This window comes from Podarcis melisellensis (genome assembly GCF_964234715.1).
Source record: "Podarcis melisellensis genome assembly, chromosome: 9".
NCBI lineage: Eukaryota > Metazoa > Chordata > Lepidosauria > Squamata > Lacertidae > Podarcis > Podarcis melisellensis.
In genome coordinates, this window is record NC_138541.1 from 77,899,446 (window position 1) to 77,921,579 (window position 22,134).

General features: G+C 43.3%; 1 protein-coding gene across 5 annotated transcripts in view; it reads right to left on the reverse strand.

The window, feature by feature from the left end:
• The window catches only part of PEAK1 (pseudopodium enriched atypical kinase 1), a 71,753-nt gene that overhangs the window by 5,600 nt on the left and 44,019 nt on the right, over nt 1–22,134 (reverse strand). For 2 of the 5 annotated variants that reach the window (XM_081925532.1, XM_081925531.1), the window contains exons 3-5: nt 5,869–6,065; nt 4,357–5,105; nt 3,414–3,503 (exon numbers count right to left, since the gene is read on the reverse strand). In XM_081925532.1, coding sequence (XP_081781658.1) covers nt 3,414–3,503; nt 4,357–5,105; nt 5,869–6,065 — 1,036 coding nt within the window. Of the gene's footprint in view, nt 1–3,413; nt 3,504–4,356; nt 5,106–5,868; nt 6,066–7,590; nt 8,188–21,490; nt 21,876–22,134 lie in introns of those variants that run through there. The other 3 variants (XM_081925535.1, XM_081925533.1, XM_081925534.1) reach the window with 3 other exon arrangements.

A 22,134-nucleotide genomic window follows, 5' to 3' on the forward strand; every position in this document is an offset into this window, starting at 1 on the left:
TGGATTCAGCCCATTATATTTACTGTTTTTATTGCTTTTAAAAATTGAACATGCACACTGCTTAGAAATTTATTATTATTATTATTATTATTATTATTATTATTATTATTATTAAGTATGTCAATCTTGTTGAATAAAAATAAGTAAATATTAGCTCCTGCTCCAAAGCAAATACACAATTGAGCTCAAAGGACACAAAAAGTCAAATATTTGCAGGTTCAGAGCAGTGAGATTTTGATACTGCAACCTGCTTTTTATTTTAATGGGACGGACACCCATGAGAGGTGGTGGACTCTCCTTCCTTGGAGGTTTTTGGCAGAGTTTGGCTGGCCATCTGTCATGGATGCTTTAGCTGAGATTCCTGCATTGGAAGGGGTTGGATTAGATGACTCCCAGGGTCCCTTCCAACTCCAAGATTCTATGATTCAACGATATGCAGTTTGGCTCCTTCTTGAGCCAAGGCAAACTATCCGGGTAAAATCTCTCATTCAGAAGTTAACTGTCTATATAATCCTTCAAAGCGCAGGTGCAGAAGTGGTCAAATTGGTTGCCTATATTCTCTCTGTATCTGAAAATAGGGCACCATTAATTGAAACAGCTACTGTTTAGTTATTCTTACATCCATAGGGAATTTCTGTCATCATAATTGATAAACTGAGGTTCAGAACGGGTTGTCAGAGGATGGACTGTCTGGGCAATAAAGGAAACATCTTACAGCACCCCTATCTTTTGTATTCCAACTCCCCCTCATCATTATAGGATGCAGATTATCATGATGGGGTGAGCACAGGTCTGTGTTATGTATAACACAGCAGTGTAGGTTTTTAATAACAACAAATTTTATTATGCAAGTCAGAAGCTTTATGAGAAAAGGATGCTGACTTTGAGAGTACAGTGGTACCTCTGGTTATGAACTTAATTCGTTCTGGAGGTCCGTTCTTATCCTGAAGCTGTTCTTAACATGAGGCGCCATTAGTGAAAGTGCGTCTTCAGCTGCATGCGTGCCTCTGGCGCGTAATTTCTGCTTGCATCCCAAAGCAAAGTTCGCATGCAGGAGCAACTGCTTCCAGGTTAGCACAGCTTGTAACCTGACACTTGCGCAACCAGAGGTGTTTGTATCCAGAGGTACCACTGTAGTACAGTGGAACCTCGGGTTGCAAACATGATCCGTGCAGGAGGCACGTTTGCAACCCACAGCGCCGTGTCTGCACACACGCAGGTCGCGATTTGGTGCTTCTGCACATGCACAAAGCGTGATTTAGCGCTTCTGCACATGTGCAAGCACCGAACCTGGAAGTAACCCATTCCGATGCTTCCGGGTTTAGCACGGTGCACAACCCGAAAACGCGTAACCTGAAGCGTCTGTAACATGAGGTACCACTGTATTTTAAAGTTTCACATTGTCTTACAGAGTATTACAGTAATTCCTGTGTTTTTGTTGCTGAAAGGAGCTAGGATGTGAGCAATTATAGTTAATCTATACCACCCTACAACTTGACCTACTTAGCAAAAAGAGGGTAAGATGCTGTGGAGCTTTATTTCTGCCATACCTGAGAAAAGCTTTGTTATTGTACTTAATCAGAATAAAAGGCACACTCACGAACAAGTCTGGGTGTATTTTGACAGGACATCAATGTGTAATATTTAGGCATGGTTTTAAAACTAATCCATGGTTCATTTTATTTCTACAAAATAATCATGGTAAGTTAAATAAAAATCACACTATCAGTTTCTCAAGGAAATCAATTAAATTTGTTCTTATCAAGATGAAATGAGAACCATGCCTCCAATTAGTTGAGCTGGGCTCCATGCCATAGAAATAACTCAATACGGCTGCACCTGCTGAATGTGTGGCCTATAGGGCATAATTTCTTTATCTTAATGGGATCCTTTGTACATGTTTTGCCACTTGTGAATATTTTTAAATCTAGTAGACAGCCCTGTGTTATGGGTTCACAGCAAGATTGGGTAATTTTTGACCTCAGTGAATTGGACAATTTAAATATCTGTTTTCAATACAAGTACATTGAATGTGATTTTATATTACAGTTGTATGTAACAGAACCTACAGAATAAAATTAACACTTGAGCTAAACTAAAGGTCTGTGCTAAACAGATTTTATTCCCTTTATAAAGTTTATGACAAACCCAATTAACATCTTGTAAAACAGCACTTGGCATGGAACCAAGTATTATGGAACATTTATATGGTATAGTCCTTTCTGTATGACTGGCAACTGCTGAACCTTACAGGGTGGTGGTTGGCTTGAACAGAGACTTGGGCTCAACTACACGTCTGCTTGTCCCATGCTTTTAGGCGTGCGTGCGAGAGGTTCATCTTTGGTCCCAGGAAAACCTGCTGTGTACTGCTGAATTGGAACAAAGGTAAATCGGGTTTTCTGTGGATTGGTGCTTGTTCTGAATCAACAGTAAACTACAGATTTTCCTGGGGAAAGCGGTGATACAAAAGAAAAACCTCTTGAGCCCATGCCTAGAAATCACGGGACAAATGGAAGTGTGGATGAGCCCACAGATAAGAAACTGTATTGGGTCATATGACCTTGCATCTCCCTTGGCACCAAGTCATCTTAGGCTGCTGCCCAGTTCAGAGCATTTTGGTGCACTAGTCTTTGGTATACTGATATCTTACCCCCACCTCACCCCTGGAACACTGGCAAACATTTGGTAGATGACTTCAAGAGATCTAGCTCACACTGTAATCTGGAGACAAACTCCACAGCCAATGCCTTGTTTCTAAACTTCTGTTTCTGGCAAAGGCTGTTGAGCAGGAGTACAATTTCTCAATTTAGTTTGGTTTTGAATTCCTGTCAGTCTAGATTTTAGCTTGGGCATAGTACTGAAACCATGGTTGCAGCTTTGTTTGACAGTTATCTTTCAAAGAACAAAGGGTGCCTTTGAAAAGCACTGTCAAAGTCACCTCCATTGGTGAGATCTGCATAATTATTTTGGACAATACTCTTCAACATGTCAGATCCAATTCCCAGCTTCAACATCTGTAATTCTGCAATGCTTTCTCTTTCTCTCATCCCTCCCCTTCCTGCTGGTCGCCACATCCTGCAGACCCTCTGCAACCAAAACTGCTAATGTGAAAGTACTCAGCTGCAGTCATGTTGGGTACTCTCTCCCACAGTGCACTGTTCCAGAATGTGTATCTGATTAGAGTCTTGCACATGTTTTGTACTGAAAACCGTCCCCACCTGGCTGCTTTTCATTCCTGAAAGTGTTGTTTACTGCAAACAGTAGTATCAGGGGAAACAAAAACCAAGCAGGCAGTGATTTTCAGCAGAAAACCTGTGCAGGATCCCAACTGAGAGCACATTTCAGACTGGGACCCTGCAGCTAACTTTTCTTCAAATTAAAAGTGACCAGGAGAAGCACAATTGTTTAAATACCTGACTAATATCAAATGCAATTTGGTCCTTAGGTGGTGAAATCATAGTTCTGTAAGTCCTTGCCATAAAAAGTCTGCATCCAATTGCATTCTGTAATGTATTTTTAAAAATGTTATATTTTTCTGTAAAATTATGTATTGTATTATCCTAATTTCTACATTGTAAACCACTTTAACTTTAATAAAATAATGTACACTTTTGAATATAAATAGAAACAAAATAATTTAAGTTGCTCCTCTGTATAAATAATGGAAAAGTGTAGCTCCTCATATACAGTAACTCATTATAACAGCAGTATGCTAAATAGGCAAGAATAGTTTTTTTGTTTTAAAAGTCAGAAGGGTAAAAAAACAAACAAAGGGAGGCCAAAAAATTCACTTTAAAGAAAGAAGGAATTTGGGGCACTAACATCCTCAGGTTTTGTTTACTCAATGCATTTCTGAAGGGTCACTGGAGGGCACTTTCCCAGGACCATCCTGGAAACATATGGAATGGAATGTATGAGAAAGGGCTTAAAGAATGATCCTAAAAATTGCTGCTCTAGCAAATAAAAGTTTATAACAGGATATACAAGCATGTAAACCCAAATATGGCCCTAAGCTAATAATAAAATCCTGTTATTCTGCTGCAATTATTTATTTATTGGATTTATATACAACACTCCATCCAGAGATCTCAGGGTGGTTCACAAGATAAAAATACAATGATTTAGGATCAGGATGAAATTACTGTTTTAAGGTTGTAGGTATTGTTGTTTATTGTTTTAACTGTACTGCATTTTTATATGATGCCATAAATGTAATATTTCATTAATTAAAAATTCACTAGCTCTCACAAAAGAACATGTTTCTTTGTAACCACTAAGCACAAAGTCAATAGTAATGAAGTGCAATGGACACTAAGTACAGTTCTGGAATATGATTAGTGGAGCGACTCTTCTTACCTTGACTGCATAGTTGTTGAGTGGATCTTTTGCATAAGAAGCTGGGTAGTAGACAGCATCACCAGCCTCACAGCATGGCTTGTCACTGGTTAATCTGAAGTCTGACCAGCTGTCTAGCCCAAATCGAAGCTGATCTTTCTGCCCAGACATGAAAAGGTCTTCACATTTGGCAGACAGTTTTTTCAGGGAATCAGTGTGAAGGCTTCTAATTCTGCTCACCACCTCCCCTCGGTTTTCGATTCCTCTATAAAGTGTTTGTCTCTGTGGTTTCTGGACAGTCTTGCCATGTTTGCTGTGGGTAGCAGGTCTACCTGACAGAAACTCCATACTACTGGAACACCTGTCTTTCACACCAATAGCAGTTAGATTGGAAAAACCATTGGCTGCTGATGAGATTGCCAGTCCCTTTTCTGGAGGCCTGTCCAAGGAATCTCCAGACTCATGGTCCATTGCCTTGAATTCGGAGCTGACAGAAGAGCAGGCGCTGTTTGCTTCCCAGTTGGTGTCAATGTCATAAGTTGGATTGGCCATCACACACAGGACACTTTCAAGGGCCTGATTCTGGTGTTCATTTGGAAGTGGTTCCGTGTGAGCTCTTATAATGGTTTTCTTCGGCAATGGAGGTGGTGTGGGATGTAAGGTAGCTGTCATGTCAGGGTCAGATATTCCCCCAAAAGCAATGGCATCGTCCAAAGCCCCCTTTGGTTGCCGCGGTTGCTTTGGAGGTATCATAGCTGCTCTGGATTGCCCTATGTGACAATAGAAAACAGTCATTGTATCTTTTTTACTTAGAAAGATACATATGCACAAGACATTTTCATTGAGAGAGTGAAGAGGAGCATGAGTATCTCAGTTTAAGGCTGGACAGGAAGTAATTCTTTAGTGGGAAGACTGAAACTTCAGAACCTAAACCAGTATCACTATAACAGAGAATATACAGAGAGACTGCAATTATTTGTTAGGTGTTAGTCATTGCCTTGAAGACGTAAATAAAAATCTGTATTTATAAAAACATAGTTGGAATACAGTATATACAAGGCAAATGTTATCTTCAGTTAGAACTATGTTCAGTTGAACATTTGAAGCCCCATAGCATTGTAGCATTGACTTCCTTAAACCTTTCACATCTCCTTCTACATATACTCATTTAGCACCTATCAAACATGTTCTTAAAGTCATCTACATTTCTTATGGTATAACTATTGCTGAGGTCATTGCACATGGGGTGCTGGAGTTTTCATTAAAATGGATTTCAAATAAAATTTAACTCCAAGAGTACATAGAACATTTAAAAATTAAATCTTTACTTCAAAAGTTTGGGAGGCACAAAAAGTTAAGCAACAATATTTATTTTTATGAGTTCTGAACACATATAAAGGTCTGTTTGTTCCCATAAGAACATTAAACTAATGCATATTCTCAGAACCAGTTTTTCAAGTGAACGTGAAAAACTCAGACAACACATAAAGAAATAAGAAACAATATATTTCTGTGCTGATGCAAGGTGCTTACCTAAGTTACTATATGTAGCGCTGCAGGCACTCACATCAGAAGAATCTGACATTTCCTCCCTTTCCTCTTGTCCTTGTGGTATTTCGGGAGGGGACAGTAGAACAAGGGACGCATTACTGCCACTTTCCTGCTTTTCAACTGCAGATCTTGGAATCCGAGGGGAACCATTTTCCAGAGTTTGTTCATCAGGCACTTGACTAAAACAAAAGCAAAAGTTCCAAATGGACACCAGCAATGTAAATTCTTTAGAGGACTGCAGTCTCAGTTTTACTGAACTGACTCATGGTGCTGCAAAAAGCTGTTGTTTTGATTTTTTCAGAGTTTCTAGCTTGAAAGCTCCTGAATATTCAAAGATGTATCCATGTTCACTACCACATTAATGGTAGATAGTATTTAAAAGTATACAGTGGTACCTCGGGATGCGAACGGGATCCGTTCCGGAGCCCCATTCACATCCTGAAGTGAACACAACCCACGCCTGCGCGTGTCGCCACTTCCGCAGATGATGTCATTTTGACCGTCTGCACATGCATGCGTGGCAAAACCTGGAAGTAACACGCTCCATTACTTCTGGATTGCCGCAGAGCGCAACCCGAAAATACTTAACTTGAAGAACATTTATCCCGAGGCATGACTGTATATTGCTACCATTAACCAGTTTTTTTTTTTAAAAAAAGGTTAGGCCCAGTATTTAACACTGGAGAGGTAAGCATTCAAAACTCCATAAAATGCATCCTATCACTCAAGGAGAAAAGATAAAACAGTTTCAGATCTCAGTCAAGAAAACTGAATACACTGGCTCATTGTCACTTAGTATATCTGTAGTATTCAGCACAATGTATTAAACTAAACTAATCATGCAAAACAATAACATCATTTATTCCAATCAGAGAAAGGCTGCAATCTTATTTAAAAATCTATATATACCAATGGTTCTAAATTATTGTCCAAAACAGTGCAAAACAGGACATGGAAGTATACAGGGTTTATGCTGTATCTATGTGAAGGAATGATTTCCCATATGACTGGAAGGCAAGGTTTTATCATTAGAGAGTTGTCAATGTCAACATAAAATTGCAGCCTAAAAGTGGTTGATCGAAGTACAAAATGCAGCTCACAAGCAATCAACAAATTAGGGCAACCAATGTTTACATATTACTGAAACCACCTGTACATGCTGGCATAAACCATCCACAAAAGTTAGCAAACCTAGACAGAAAAGTGTTCCCCAAAAACTTGTCATGTTACTGAGCCTTTCATTACTGATGTCTGTTTTATCAACATGTGAAAACCAGTGTAAACCACAACATATTAAGTGTAAAACAGTGCATACAGCAAAGGGTTAGTCTATGTAATTTTCCACATATTAGGACACATTCAAAAATCAAATCTGAGAAGTTGTAAATTCACTTTGGGAACAGAGGCATGGAGGAGACAGTGTTCATCAAACCTTATAACACCCCCCCTTTTACTCACCAAAAGATAGAGCTAGGTCTTTCAAAACAGCCTTCCTCTGATAGTTGTGCTATTTTGAAACAAGGGTTCCTGTTACAGGATAGTGTCTCTAAAAACATTTTATTGATTGGTGAAGTACAGAACAGGCTCCTTTCTAGCCCCCCAGATATGTGAAAAGTTTCTACATATACTTTTGAGAAACATGCTGCCAAAGTAAATCAACAACTAGTAAGGAAGGAAATTAAAAAAGAAAGAAGAGGAACTCACCCACTATATTCACTCACACAGTTCCCCATTAAAGGCAATTCTCTCAGAGCCTTCTTGAGCCTTTGAATCATGTCTCGAAACTCTGGTGAAGCATTTATTCCACTGGGGTCGGGTGAGCTACAAGTTGTGCAAAGCTGTGAGCAACCAGGACTGAACTCTGCATCGGAATGATCTCACCTAGTGCACCTTGATGTTTACCTCCAGGGGATGGTCTGGGGAATGTGCCAGAACACCTCAGGAAAACCAGCAGAAGCCAAGCCAAAGCCGTGCCCTCTTAACCCTCTCCTGACTACAGCACACAGCTGACATTGTTTCAGAATGGTTTCTTTGGCCAAGTCACTTAAGAAGCTGACAAAGTCCAAAGAGCAGTTGCTATCTCCTTGGCAAAAAGAATACATATGAATCTGCTTTAAAAACATGGTCACAGAAACAGGGACACACATCGATTTTAGAACTGCAATCATGTGGCAACAGTCTTGATGGAAGGAGGAAACGTCTTCCATTCCCTGGTCAAAGTTGTGAAAAAAGGGGAGGGGTTCTGGGAGAGCCTCTGTGGGAAAACGTACAGAATGTGAGATTTTCAGTTCACCACTCAGCTATATACACTATACCATGGGTAGGCAAACTAAGGCCCGTGGGTCGGATGCAGCCCAATCACTTTCTAAATCCAACCTGCGGACGGCCTGGGAATCAGCGTGTTTTTACATGAGTAGAATGTGTGCTTTTATTTAAAATGCATCTCTGGGTTATTAGTGGGGCATAGGAATTCATTTATTTATTTTTTCAAAATATAGTCCGGCCCCCCACAAGGTCTGAGGGACAGTGGACCGGCCCCCTGCTGAAAAGGTTTGCTGACCCCTGGACTATACCCTTCAAACTAACGTACCTAGTCCAACCCCCTGGCATGCCTGTTATGAGCATGTGTGTGTCTGAGGGAGAGAGAAATTATGGTTCAAGCCCCACATTGGGCAAAAAATGCCTGCATTGCAGGGGGTTGGACTAAATGATCCTGGGGGTCCTTTCCAACTCCAATTCTATGCATATTACCTTGAGCTCCTAAGATAAAAGTTAGCATAAAGATGCAGCAAACAAACAATAGTTATTTAATTTAATATCTCTTTACTACAAATCCTGATCGAAACTGGACTGGTCCCTCTGCAAGGGCAAATACGAGCATCCCAACACCCACTGAAGTAAAGGAATATCAATCCCAAAATAGGAACACAGGAAGCTGCTTTAGCTTAGGGGGGTGGGGCAAGCCAGGTTTCTTTGCCCCAGGTAAAGCCTCCAGAGGGGTGCCAGCCTGTGTGTGTGTGTGTGTGTTTGTGTGTGTATATTTCTTAAATCCACCTAGAGATGCCAGAAATTGAACCTAAGCTCTTTGCATGCAAAGCTGGGATGTGGGAAGCAGCAGGGACTGAAGAAGGAAGGAAGAGCCTCCTCTTTCTTTCTTTCTTTCTTTCTTTCTTTCTTTCTTTCAAAACCAAAAAAACCCCACAAGTCTTTATTATTTTTCAGCAACTCAGGACCAACAGTCCAGAACAACAAAGTTTAAGGGCCTCTCATTTATATTCTCTTTCAAACTATAAGAAATGTCAATCTGACATGCAAACTTCTCTCACTAGAAGTAGCAAAGACCTGCATCTACTAAACCTAAACTCAACATAAGACAATGACAATTTCTGATTCAGGCACAAGAATCAAGCGAAGAGGCTAGAGTTCCAAACCGAGGAATGAAGTTTTACAGGTGATATTAATTTTACTGAAAGCTTTAATCTCTTAGCAATTAAATGAGAGAAGTATGACAACATTTTGACTTAGAATCATAGAACTGTAGAGTTGGAAGGGACTACAAAAGTAATCTAGTCCAGCCCCCTGCAATGCAAGAATCTTTTGCCCAACACTGAGCTTGAACCTACAACCCTGAGATTAACAGTCTCATTATCTACTGACTGAGCTATCCCTTCTGGTAGCATCACATTTATCTTCCCTCACCCCCCTGCTTCTTCATCAAGTTTCTTGCAGGTGACAAATAGATCTGTGGATAGACTCCTCCAATGAAGTCTAACCTTAAAAAATCTGATCCAGCCAAAATATACAAGAAACTGGATAAAACCTGAGAAACAGCCCAACCTCAAAGTTCCACTGCCTCCACAAATATGCAGCACGGTGCATATCCCCTTTCTTTATAAACAAACATTATTTATAACACATATCCCCTTTTATATAATCCACCATTGCAATGATGGGCAATATCTTCAATTTATTGCTAGCCAAAGTGTCTTATGGCCATTTGAAAAAATACCGAATGCTATGAATCACTCAAAGTCCATCTTGACAAAGGCATATTCTAAGCCCAACATTGATGTAAATTTTAAAGTTACTATCGTAAACCCTAAGCCTTGGATCAAGTGGTAAGAGCAAGCGTTTTACAGTGAATAAGGTATTGGTTGTGGACTCAATACTTGGATTCAAACTTTTGTTCATCATGAGCTTATTGAACAGTCTTGGGAAAATAACTCTCTGTTAATGTAACTATCTCACAGGGTTCCTGTTAGGACAAAAAGGAATAACATCATGCACCCCTCCATTATCTCTATAGAAAAAAGGAGAGATACATTTATATTATAATATTGTTCTTGATGTTTGTTGACTATTCCTCCTGAAACCACGTATGCAAGAGAAGCACTGATTGACTGAGAGGAGGGGGAGGTAGTTAGTTCTCCTTAGTGGAATAGATGATCTCAGACAGACCTCAAATGCTCAGTCTTCCTAGAAACAGTAGTAAAAAAAAGGTTCTTGGTACAGAACTAAGATCATTGTGTCATCAGCAACCGACAGACTTCTCTCTTCATTTGCATGTTTGAAAGTGACAAGATAAGGCTTCAATGAAGACTTCAGAATGCGCAATGGCAAAACTTCTGCCTGCCAGAGTCCTAAATACATAAAGTAGCTGCAGGGGTGACAGCAGAAAAAAGCAGATGCCAAGGAAGAGGTGGGGCGAGGACCTTTGCTTTATTGCATTTGTTGCCAAACTTGCTACCCCAACTGAAGTGCTAGCTGGAGGGAAGGGCACTTGCTTGGCACCTTGCACATGTTTGCCACACTTGCTTCTTGTTAGGCAGTTTTCCAGTCATCTGTGCTCTCTCCCTCCCCACATCCTACAAGATCATGAGATCTATTGAGAGTTTGGGCAGGCATCTCCATTGCCAAGTCCTGCAGGAGCAATCCGCCCAATACCAGGGAAGTGCATGTCACATCATACGGCCCCAAAGATTGTATGCGATGGGCCCAATCACTGAACCAGTGAACCAGTTACCATTTTCCTTCCTACATTCCACCTCAAACCAGCTGACAGTGGCTTGATAAACCACAACCAATGTTCTATCCTGATCCAGAGTGATTTCCCCCAAATCTGCTACAATGTACAAAGGTTTTGTGACAATTGTCACAGGTTTCTAAGCACACTAAGCAAAAGGATTTCCAGAAGGTAGAAAGTTTTAAAAGATCTTTTACAGTCTCAGTTCTGCATCACTCCAGCCACCCCTGGTCCCAAGTCAAGGACTCTCTTACTATCTGACGGCTAAATTGTAATATTTCTAGTTCTTGTGCTAATTAAGCCATATGGGTTACATAGGCACAGATTTTGCTTAAAACAGGATGGCAAATCCTAAATCACAGTCTAAAACAGAACACGAACGCCATCTAAATCTGCATTTTGTTTCTACAAAATGTAAACATGATTAAAAGGGCACTTTGGGGTTTGTGTGTGGATTCTGAGTTCATGGACAAAGGGAGGATTCAAGAGAGATGCAGGGAATTTCTCTTCCAATTGCTAAGAGGAGGGTAGTTACAAAAACCCTTGAGAAGGAAATAATACATGGAAGCTGTCTACTCTGCTCTTTAAAAATCCAATCGCAGCAGAAATTAGCATCTTTCCAAACCTTCAATTAACAGTTGAATAGTCTCCAACTACAGATGGTGACAGCAGTCATGAAATTAAAAGACGCCTGCTTCTGGGGAGAAAAGCAATGACAAACCTAGCAATGACAAACCTAGACAGCATCTTAAAAAGCAGACATCACCTTGCCAACAAAGGTCCGTATAGTAAAAGCTATGGTTTTCCCAGTAGTGATGTATGGAAGTGAGAGTTGGACCATAAAGAAGTTTGATCGCTGAATAATTGATGCTTTTGAATTCTGGTACTGGAGGAGACTCTTGAGAGTCCCATGGACTGCAAGAAGATCCAACCTCTCCATTCTGAAGGAAATCAGCCCTGAGTGCTCACTGGAAGGACAGATCGTGAAGCTGAGACTCCAATACTTTGGTCACCTCATGAGAAGAGAAGACTCCCTGGAAAAGACCCTGATGTTGGTAAAGATGGAGGGCACAAGGAGAAGGGACGACAGAGGATGAGATGGTTGGACAGTGTTCTCGAAGCTACCAGCATGAGTTTGACCAAACTGCGGAAGGCAGTGGAAGACAGAAGCGCCTGGCATGCTCTGGTCCATGGGGTCATGAAGAGTCGGATACGACTAAACAACAACAGTCTCCAACAGCTTTTGTTGACATCATGTCAGTTGGGGCGCCTTTTCACTTTGGCCCAACTGTCTGAAATCAAAGGAGATCCACAGCAAACATGGTTGTTGACTGAGGCTTTCTCAAGAATGGAGTCCCAATAAAATCCAGCATCCTGCCTCCCCTTTCCTGGCAAAGTATTCCGTGTACTTAGTACTCCGCCTAAGACCAAAGCAGACATTTAAAGATGTCTGTGGGTTCACATCACACCCTCCAACTTCATCAGAGGTTTTAAGGGGAATGCTAGCCCCCAACTGTCCCTCCATTTCTCCAGAGAGCCCAGGGGAATGACTTTCTGTGCTCGCTACCAGAAACAGAAGCCCAATTTGATATGCTACCTAATGAATTGTCAGTTATTTCTAAAACAGTAACTTATGCACACAATCTTGCTCTAACCAACCTGTCTGAGATCCAGGTTTTATAAATGACTGAAGATTTACCTATGAAGCTGGAGGAACAATCAGAAAGGGATAGGAGGCAAAGATTTTGGTCTACGAGGCCTACCGGAGAATCAGGAAGAGGGGGACATGGTTCAATTCATTATTGACTGGCTATTCTCCCTGAATTTTAACATACCACTGTCGCCAAGATGGCGATGAGGTAAGACGCTTTTGCCGGAGCTCTTCTCGAATCCTCCTTAAATTTGTGTTGTGGCTCCCAGCCTTTCAAGTTCTTGCTGAAGATTGTACCAGGGTGTTGGAGTCTATGCTAGGAGTTAACATTGCCGATAACTGTGAAGCCTGCATCGTAAATCAGCTTTAATGAGCAGATAATTGTATTCTCCGGCAGCCTTGGAAGCAGCCTTCGACTCACTGTTTTCTCGCCACCTCACATTCAGCTGTATTGCTATTTCTACTACTTTTTATTACCTTTTAACCACTGTTATTTTAAAAGACTCATTTTAAACGACTCATTTTAGACGACTTATTTTAAACAACTCATAACGATGGGTCAAGGCAAACGCCTAAGAGACTGTGACGAGGCTTTGCCCTCCCCAAGAGCCAAACAATCAAAAACCGACCCCCCCCGTGTCTGGCAAATGGAGTGACCCCACAGAACACTGCTATAGGGTGAAAACCCAGAACCGTTTCTATCCTTTAATGTCCCCAGAAACAACGTCAACACCAGAGGAATTATTTTCACCTCAGATTAAGGCTGCGGACGGCAAGCTTGGAGGAGGAGGGAGTGTCCCACCGGGGGTGGTACGGGACGCCGGAACTGAGGACTGCGCAAGACAAGAACAACATGAACATCTCCATCTTGTGGTCAGAACCCTTAATTGCATATTCAAGAAGATTGATGTGCTATCCTCCCAGCTATGTAACCTCAAACAGAAAATTGATAACCTCAGGTTAAAGCCTAAGCCATCAGTGGATACGGGGGAACTGAAGTTCCGGAGAACCTTACCCTCAACCAAAAAAGGAAGTGTGACTCCTAAATATAGACCAAACCCTGCACTGAAACATCAAGCATTGTCCCTGCAACCTAAGAAAATCTGCCTAAACATTGGGGCAGGGTCAGCAAGGTGGCTCACTCTGGATGGGGTCAAAAAGCATCTAAGTAATCTCCTAAACATAGAAACCACACAATGTGATCTCATCGCAGTATTACCTTTGAACCAGCACTTCAGGCCACAGAAAGTGATACTTGCGTTTTACTCTCCAAGGATCCCTTCAGCTATCATCAGGCAGAAATCACTCTTGGCTAGGTACGATATCACCCCAACAAGAGTTTTTATGGATAGTAAGATCCACCCCCTTCTACTCGCCGGTCACGACAAGGAGCGGACTCTGTCGGAGAGGTCGGGAGCACCTCAGGACATCGAGCCTCCTCTTCCGGAGGTTATCCATCCGCACCGAAACTGGACCTACTCTACGCCCCCACGAGCTCTAAAGAAACCCACTGGCGCAAGTAATCTTCTGACCCCACCGGAGGAAAGAGAGCTTTTAGCCACCTTTGGCGACCTCCCATCGAGGGAACAACAAGAAATAATTGATAGACTAGAAATACTTAATCATCAGCTCATACATGTCCAGAAGAACGGAAAAGTCCTGCTCACTTCTCAGGATAATCCTGCCAGCTCTTCGGAGCCGTGTTATAAGGAAGCAGGAAGTCTTCCTTACTTTAGTCCAGTTCCTAAACCCATGCCTCCCCCACTTGAGGACAAAGCCCAACGATGCTTGGCAGACCCAGGTTTTGTCTCACAAGCAGGCCCCTCATCTCTACTCTTGATAAATTTTGACTCGCCCTCCAGGAGTTCCCCGCTGAAGAGGGCAGCCCAGAGTTCCTTCCACCAAAACAATTCCTTACCAACTAATCCATCAATGCCGGAACTGGAGTCCTCATATTCCCCTGAGCGGCATAGACCCGACATACAAACAGTACCAGTACGCCAAGCATCCCCAGTATCCTCGCTAGCACCAGGCCAGGGGAGTGTTCCACCTACATCCAAAAATGGCCCGGATTTGATTGAAGACCCAGCCGGACATATAAATCAAATGGTTTCATCGGCGATCTTTAGACCTCGCGGTGGGGCAGTCTCAGCAAATCCTGTGGAGTTTCCCACTGAAGTGTCCGCCCTTGGGCCAGCCAGCAGGAGACCCGTCCTGTTACACCAGTCAGAACACCTCACTACCAACTTCAAGACTAGGTACCCTCAGCAGGTGCCAGCCATGCAAAGTAAAATAACTGACTTTTTTGTGGGGTCTGCCCTGCCCCCTAAGGATACACATCTCTCCCTGAAATGACAGCGAATTGGACACAACAGGAACTCCCCCCTATCAGTCCTCAGCTGGAACATTGCGGGCTGGAGAGGAAAAAAACTTGATCCAGAATTCTTGGAGTATATTAACCAGTTTCATATCATCTTGTTTCAAGAATCGTGGGAAGTAGAGAAAACTGTCCTAAATGGCTTTGAGCTTCTAGAACTCCCTGCCTGCCCCTCCCTGAAAGGAGGCCGCCCTAAAGGGGGCCTAATAATAGGCATCTCCCTCAACCTACATTCTAAACTTACCCTAGTACAGGCCTTGCCTCCTTACGCCCTTACCGGGCTGATTGTGGGGGAAAAGATCTCACTTCTAGTTACAAATGTCTACTTACCACCTGGGGGTTCTTCCCCCGAACTTGGCTCTAAATGGGGCTCGCTAGAAGAGCATCTGCTCTCATGCTATGTTAAGTTTCCTAATACCCCGGCCATAATAGGTGGCGATTTTAACGCCCGCACAGCAGCAAACTGGGACGCTCTGACCAAAGCCAAATGGTGGGTTACTCCAAACCTTGATAATTATGATCTGGATCATATCATGAGGATAACTTCTAAAGACCACAGAGCAAATGAGGCTGGAGTACTCCTCTATCAAATGGCCATCCGTTTAAATCTGGTCCCCTTAAATGGCACATGTCTCCCTGACATTCCTGGGGATTTTACCCACCTGAGCGTTAAATCAAACAGCGTCCTCGATTACCTGTTGGTCTCCAGGGATCTACTTAAGTGCATTTCCACCTTTAAGATCGAGAATATACAATCTAGTGATCATCTTCCCCTTGTAGCCAAGCTCTCCCTGAACTGGCAGTCGAAGGCCCATAGACATGCGACCCAGATGGTAACCAACGAATCTCTCCAAGTAAGAGGAATCAAATGGTCGGAGACCCAGGCTCAAAGGTACCAAGAATTCTTTCAAAAAGTAATCCTCGGGCCCCATCCTAACATAGGCTCTGCCTCAGACGAGCATAGCATAGTGCTGAAACGCTTCCACCATCATACGACTGATCTTACGTCCTTCTTCAGGTTACCACCCAAAATATTAAATCGAAATGAATATACTTACGGTGCCCCCTGGTATAATTCTCAGTGTAAACAAGCAAGACAGCGCCTCCGTGCTATATATAATGTATATAAGACCTCCGATGCAGCTACTCTGCCAGCTAGTTATGCACAAGCCAAGCTAGTTTACAAACGCACGCAGAAAACTGCCAAACGTGAGTGGCAACACAATCGCTGGCAGGCTTTGATTACTGCTTCAAAATCACACAGATCCAGGGAATTCTGGTCTTTGATCAACAGAAGGGTGAGGAAATACCCAAGGACAGTCATCCCTGCACCGACATGGGAATTGTTCCTGAAGAAATGCTTCTCACAGGCAGATGCTCCCTCCGACCACCTGACGCAACTGTTTACCCACCTACCTATTTGGCCTCCCACCGATCCGGACGAAATAGCCAAGCTAATAGCGCAGCTGAAACCGGGTAAAGCCCCAGGGCCCGATCTGATCCCTGCTGAAGCCATTAAACTACACCCAAAATGGTGGGCTGGCATCTTGGCCAAAACCTTTGATGCAATCAACGCTTCTGGCCTCATCCCCAAAATATGGAAGGAGGCCATTATAGTACCAATTCACAAAAAAGGTTCTCCAATGGAGCCGGAAAACTACCGTAACATCAGCCTCCTTTCGATCATAGGGAAAATTTATGCCAGCTTTTTGCTGACTAAACTATTGCGATGGGTAGATGAGACTAATCAGATTGGCCACGAACAAGCAGGGTTCAGAATTAAACGCTCTACAACCGATCATGCGATAGTTCTTTACCATCTGGCACGAAAGTACTCTTCTCCCCCCCGGGGCTACCTCTGTGCTGCCTTCTTAGACCTAAAGGCAGCCTTTGACAGCGTTCCTAGAAATATTCTATGGGAGAAACTTGCGAAACAGGGCATCGATAGAAGACTCCTATGGCTTATAAGTCAGCTCCATGAAGGCACCCTTGCTAGAGTGAGACTTACCCCTGCGGGCGATCTCACAAATTCGATACCAATAAACAAGGGAGTGCGCCAAGGATGCATATTGGCTCCCTGTCTATTCAACCTATTCATCAGCGACATGCGAGCACCCCTAGTTAACTCATCTCCAAGTACACACGCGCCTAGACTTGCGGACTATCGCTGCCCACTCCTTTTATATGCGGACGACGCGGTAATTCTATCCTATACACGTGTTGGACTAACCAGAGCTTTGAAGATCTTTGCCACGTATTGTCAACTCAACCAATTAACCATCAACCATGCTAAATCCAAGATTCTGATTTTCTCCAGAAGCCGGAGATTATACGAATGGAAGCTTGGTGGAGCAAAAATAGAGCAAGTCCTAAAATTTCAATACCTAGGAGTTATTTTTCAACACAACTTGGGGTGGAAAGCTCAAATTCAACACCTACTTAACAAGGCCAAAACTTTGTCATATGCGCTCCTCCGATTCTTTTTTTCGGATGGAGCTTTGCATGTTCCCTCGGCCCTAAAGGTGTTCAAGGCAAAAGTGGTCGCCGTGCTAGCGTATGCTGCCCCGCTTTGGGCCGTGATGACAGATCTTGCTCCTCTTGAGACACTGCAAAATCAATTCCTGCGGCGGCTCCTAATGCTCCCCCTGTGCGTAAGCAACGCAGCCATGCGACTAGAACTGAAGATCGCATCCTTAGAAACTTGCCTGTGGAAGCAAGTCTTCAATTATTGGTTATCATTGTGGCATAGATTACCAAACCACTACCTTGTCCAGTGCTTATGGCGAGATGAATTCGCTAGCCTTTGGACTAGTAGAATTCATGCCAAACTCCTGAGCTATGGAATCTCTCCTTCAGATTCCCTAAAACTAGACCAAATTACTGCTCAAAGACTGATCCGCCAAAGACTGGATGACATCGATCTACAGCGAAATTATATGCTGGGGGGAGGTGTTTGTTCGCCCCAGAACATTGGTATCACTTTAACTTACTGCGTTCCATCATACCTCTCCTCCCTCTCGACTGTTGCCCATAGACTGGCCTTCACCAAAGCGAGGTTCAACGTTTTCCCCTCCAACGTCCTGAGACATAGATTCTCAAAGGGCCAAGCCCCCGCCACGTGTGAATGTGATAAGGAGACGCCGGAGTCGCTCCAGCACATCATGTTCACTTGCCCCCTGTTCAATGTGCCACGGGTAAATCTGTTGGGATCAATCATACAGAAACTAGAGGGTACCCCACCAAAATTCCACCTTGCTCAAATTTTGCAGGATAAGGATACCCATACGACCCTGAATGTGGCTAGGTTCCTGGTCGCTGTCCTTACCCAAAAGCGACGCCAAGGAGCACTACAAACTAACTAAGGTGTAGTATGCCATTCCATTTTATAGTATTTTATTGTTACTGTGGTGTTTTGGCGACTGTTTTTTTTTGTTTTTTTTCCCATGTGCACAAGCTGTTATTTATGTGTTGTTTTTACCTGTATGGGCCTATGGCTGTAATAAATATTGTTGTTGTTGTTATACCACTGTCCTCCAATGACACAGAGAGAGGACATGGGGGAGGCAGAAGCAGAACTATGCTAATTTGCTTTGAACACTATAGGCTCAAAGGCTCAATTTTCAGAGCACTACAAAATGTCAGAAACCTAAAATATGGCGAAGTTACCACTGAAATATTCCAGGATATCAGCCTGGCCACAGCTCTCCACCCTTACACATCAGCACTAAAAGAAGTGGGCAAAGTATATCGACGGGGCTTCCTTTTAAAGTTGATAGTCCAGCACAAAGGCAAAACATGGCTTGTGGGTGATAACCAGCAGCCTGACAACATGCTGAAGGAGCTCCAGTCCCAAGCAGCAGATGGCACTTGCCCCCCCCCCCCAGCACCTCTCCTCAGCTCAAGTCTGCAAGAGCACCGTCTCAGGCTGGACAATCAAGAAATGCAGAAAGAAGGAAGGCAACTCCAAGGACAAAGTAAGAAATTTGTTTTGTTTTATTTCCTTATGTGTGAAAAGGATCTGGACTCTGCTCTAACAAGTGCAACAGTAAATGGTAAGAGCCCTTGTCCCAGGCTGGGAAGAGAAGATGTGAAGATTAGCAAGAAGCCCCTGCCTGTTCCGCTAACTGATCCTCGGTATCAAGCGAGGGATCGCCACCACTCCTATGTTCCTCATGGCATGCAGGAAAGCCACCTGAAGATTTGTGTGCATAGCTTTCAGTTTATGTCGTTTGATTTTCAAGTTAGAAGTGATGTATATGATATTTACCTCTTGTTTTGATGTATTCCTTTTTTATGTGGTAGACCAATATTGTTTGTTATTGGTTCTGCTTTGTTTACTCAGGGGTGTAATGCTATGAAAACTCAATAAAAACTGCCATGATTGCCTCAAAGCTAATCCAAGTACAGTCAAACCTTGGTTTTGGAACAGCTTAGTTCCCAAACGTTTTGGCTCCTGAATGCCGCAAACCCAGAAATGACTGTTCTGGTTTGCGAACTATTTTTGGAAGCCGAACATCTGATGGGGCTTCTGATTGGCTGCAGCTGCTTCCTGCAGCAAATCAAAGCTGTGCTTTGGTTTCCGAACGTTTTGGAAATCAAACAGACTTCCCGAATGGTTTCTGTTTGACTTCCAAGGTACAACTGTAAGACAGAATTGTGAAGGCTGCAAATGTTAAAGATTTGCAGTTTACATTTCACATAATTTTTTTCCCTTCCCCTAAAGTAGCAATGAATGAAAAAAAAAATCTGACAACTCAAAGTATAACAAATATAGCATACACAGGTAACAAAACTATATGGCAAGAATATACACCCCATAAATATAAGTACAGTATCATGAGGTTATTCAGTTCTGATTCTATTTGCACAGATAATAATTTCTAGAAATAAGTTACTTCAAACACTAAGGGTGCAATACTATATACATTTACTCTACTAGGTTCATCCAACTTAGGATGGAAAATGCTCAAGCATATCTCAGTGTTTGTAATAAATCAGAGGTACTGATATTTTAAGGTTAAAAATCAGTTTTAAGGTTAAAAACCAGTTTCTGTGATGTCTTATTTCAGTAAAACATGGTAATTTAAATTACCATTTCCAGCGGGTCTGTTAGTCTGTTGCAGCAAAACATAACAAAGAGTATTGTGACATTATAATGACTAACAAATTTACTATGCCACAAGCTTTTGGGGACCAGAGCCTGTTGGGAGTGTTGCGGGTATCAATGAGTTAACACTGTGTGAAGTGGAAATGCTGACTCTGGCGGTATGAGTCAGCATCATGAGTGGTGGAGCATTGCCTAACTGATCTACAGCCAGTTAGGATAAATACAGTGGTATCTTGGTTCTAAAACTTAATCCGTTCCTGAAGTCTGTTCTAAAATCAAAGCATTCTAAAACCAAGGCACGCTTTCCCATAGAAAGTAACGCAAAATGGATTTCCAGACTTTTAAAAACACACACCCTTAAAATAGCAATTTAACATGAATTTCACTATTTAACAAGACCATTTCTGGGTTAGGGTTAATTTTAGGATTGGGTTGGTGTTAGGGTAAGGATTAGAATTAGGGTTAGGGTCAGTGTTGTTTTATGTTTTCTTGCGATTTTGATTCACTTGTGGTTGGTTTGCTTTTTTCAGTTTGTGGTGTTGCTGCTTTTTCATGAGTTGCAAGTTTGTTGGCTTTGTGGTTTTCTGGATAGTTTCAGTTTTAATTTTGAATGCCAGCTAGGGAGCACAAAGCCTCCACTTCCCAGCGGAGAGATCCCTGCCCCCACTCCTGCTTGCACGGGAGTAGGAGCTGGATGGGGCCAGCGGCAGAGGAAGCCACTCGGGTGCCTGGGGTGGCGCGCCCAGGGGTGTGGTGCACTGCGGGGCCTCTGGAGTCTACCTGCCTCCTCCCACTCAACCGCCCTACAGCTGGGGGGGGAGGCAGTGGATGGACCATTTGGGCAGCGCGGAGCCTGTGTGCGCTCAAGCCACCATGTCTCTCCAAGGAGAGACCCCCTGCAGGCCTCGCGGTGAGTGCCGCCTGGCATTTTGTCACCCCCCTCAGTGGTGACACCCAGGGCAGCCTGCACCTACCGCATCCCCTTCCTCTGCCCCTGAATGGGGCAGCTCAGCTGAGGAGCGCCTCCGTTTCCCAGCTGAGAGATCTCCGCCCCTGCTCCTGCTTGCACGGGAGTAGGAGTTGGATTGGGGCTGCTAAGCTGGCGAGGCGCAGGCTCCATCACTTTTCCATCACTGGCTGCGTTCACCTCAATAGAGAAGTTTAAAGGAGCATCGTGTGGCAATGTGGAGACAGCCTGACAACTGTCTCAGCAGAAGTTTAGGGGCTCTCAGATGCAGCTGCTAGGCTACCTCCGCCTTCGCCGCCCCAGCAACTATTCCGCCTGGCTGCCTTCAGGTGGTGCATGGGCTCTGATGCTGAGGTGGGGGCAGCCGAGAACCCCTCATTGGAAAGTGTGACGGAGCCTGCACCTCCCCATCTGAGCAGTCCGATCCAGCTTCTACTGGATCTCTCAGCTGGGAAATGGAGGCTTTGTGCTCCCCAGCTGAGCTACCCCATCCAGCTCCTACTCCCATGCAAGCAGGAGGGGGGCACTCAAAACGGAAGTGTGGCACTGAAAAAGAAAGTGTAACACTCAAAACGGAACAGTTTGGATTCCGAAAAAAGTTTGCAAACCGGAACACCTACTTCCGGGTTTGCAGCATTCAATTTCCAAGTTGTTCATGAACTAAGCTGTTCGAAAACCGAGGTACCACTGCAGGTATGGCTGACTCCCCCTGCTGGCTTCTCCCGTGCATGTGATCCCTCCTGTGTATGATGATTCCTGGATGTAAGAAGATTGCTTTATGATGATGCAAGACTGCAACTTGAAGAAAGTCTACTTGAAATACAGCTTGACTCCTGAGTGCTTCATGGGGTACTTTCCATCAGTCTGAATAGTAATAATAATTTAACAATAATTTTAGGCCACTCTGGGTGGCTTCCAGTACATATAAAAACATAATAAAATGTGAGACATTAAAAACTACCAGGAACAGGGCTGCCTTCCGATGTCTTCGCAACAGAGCCCACTTCATCAGATGCAAAGCCTCTTTATACATTTGATGAAGTGAACACTAATCATGGAAGCTTATAACATAATAAATTAGTCTGCAAGGTGCCAAAACTCATGGTTCCCTCCCCTCCCCAGC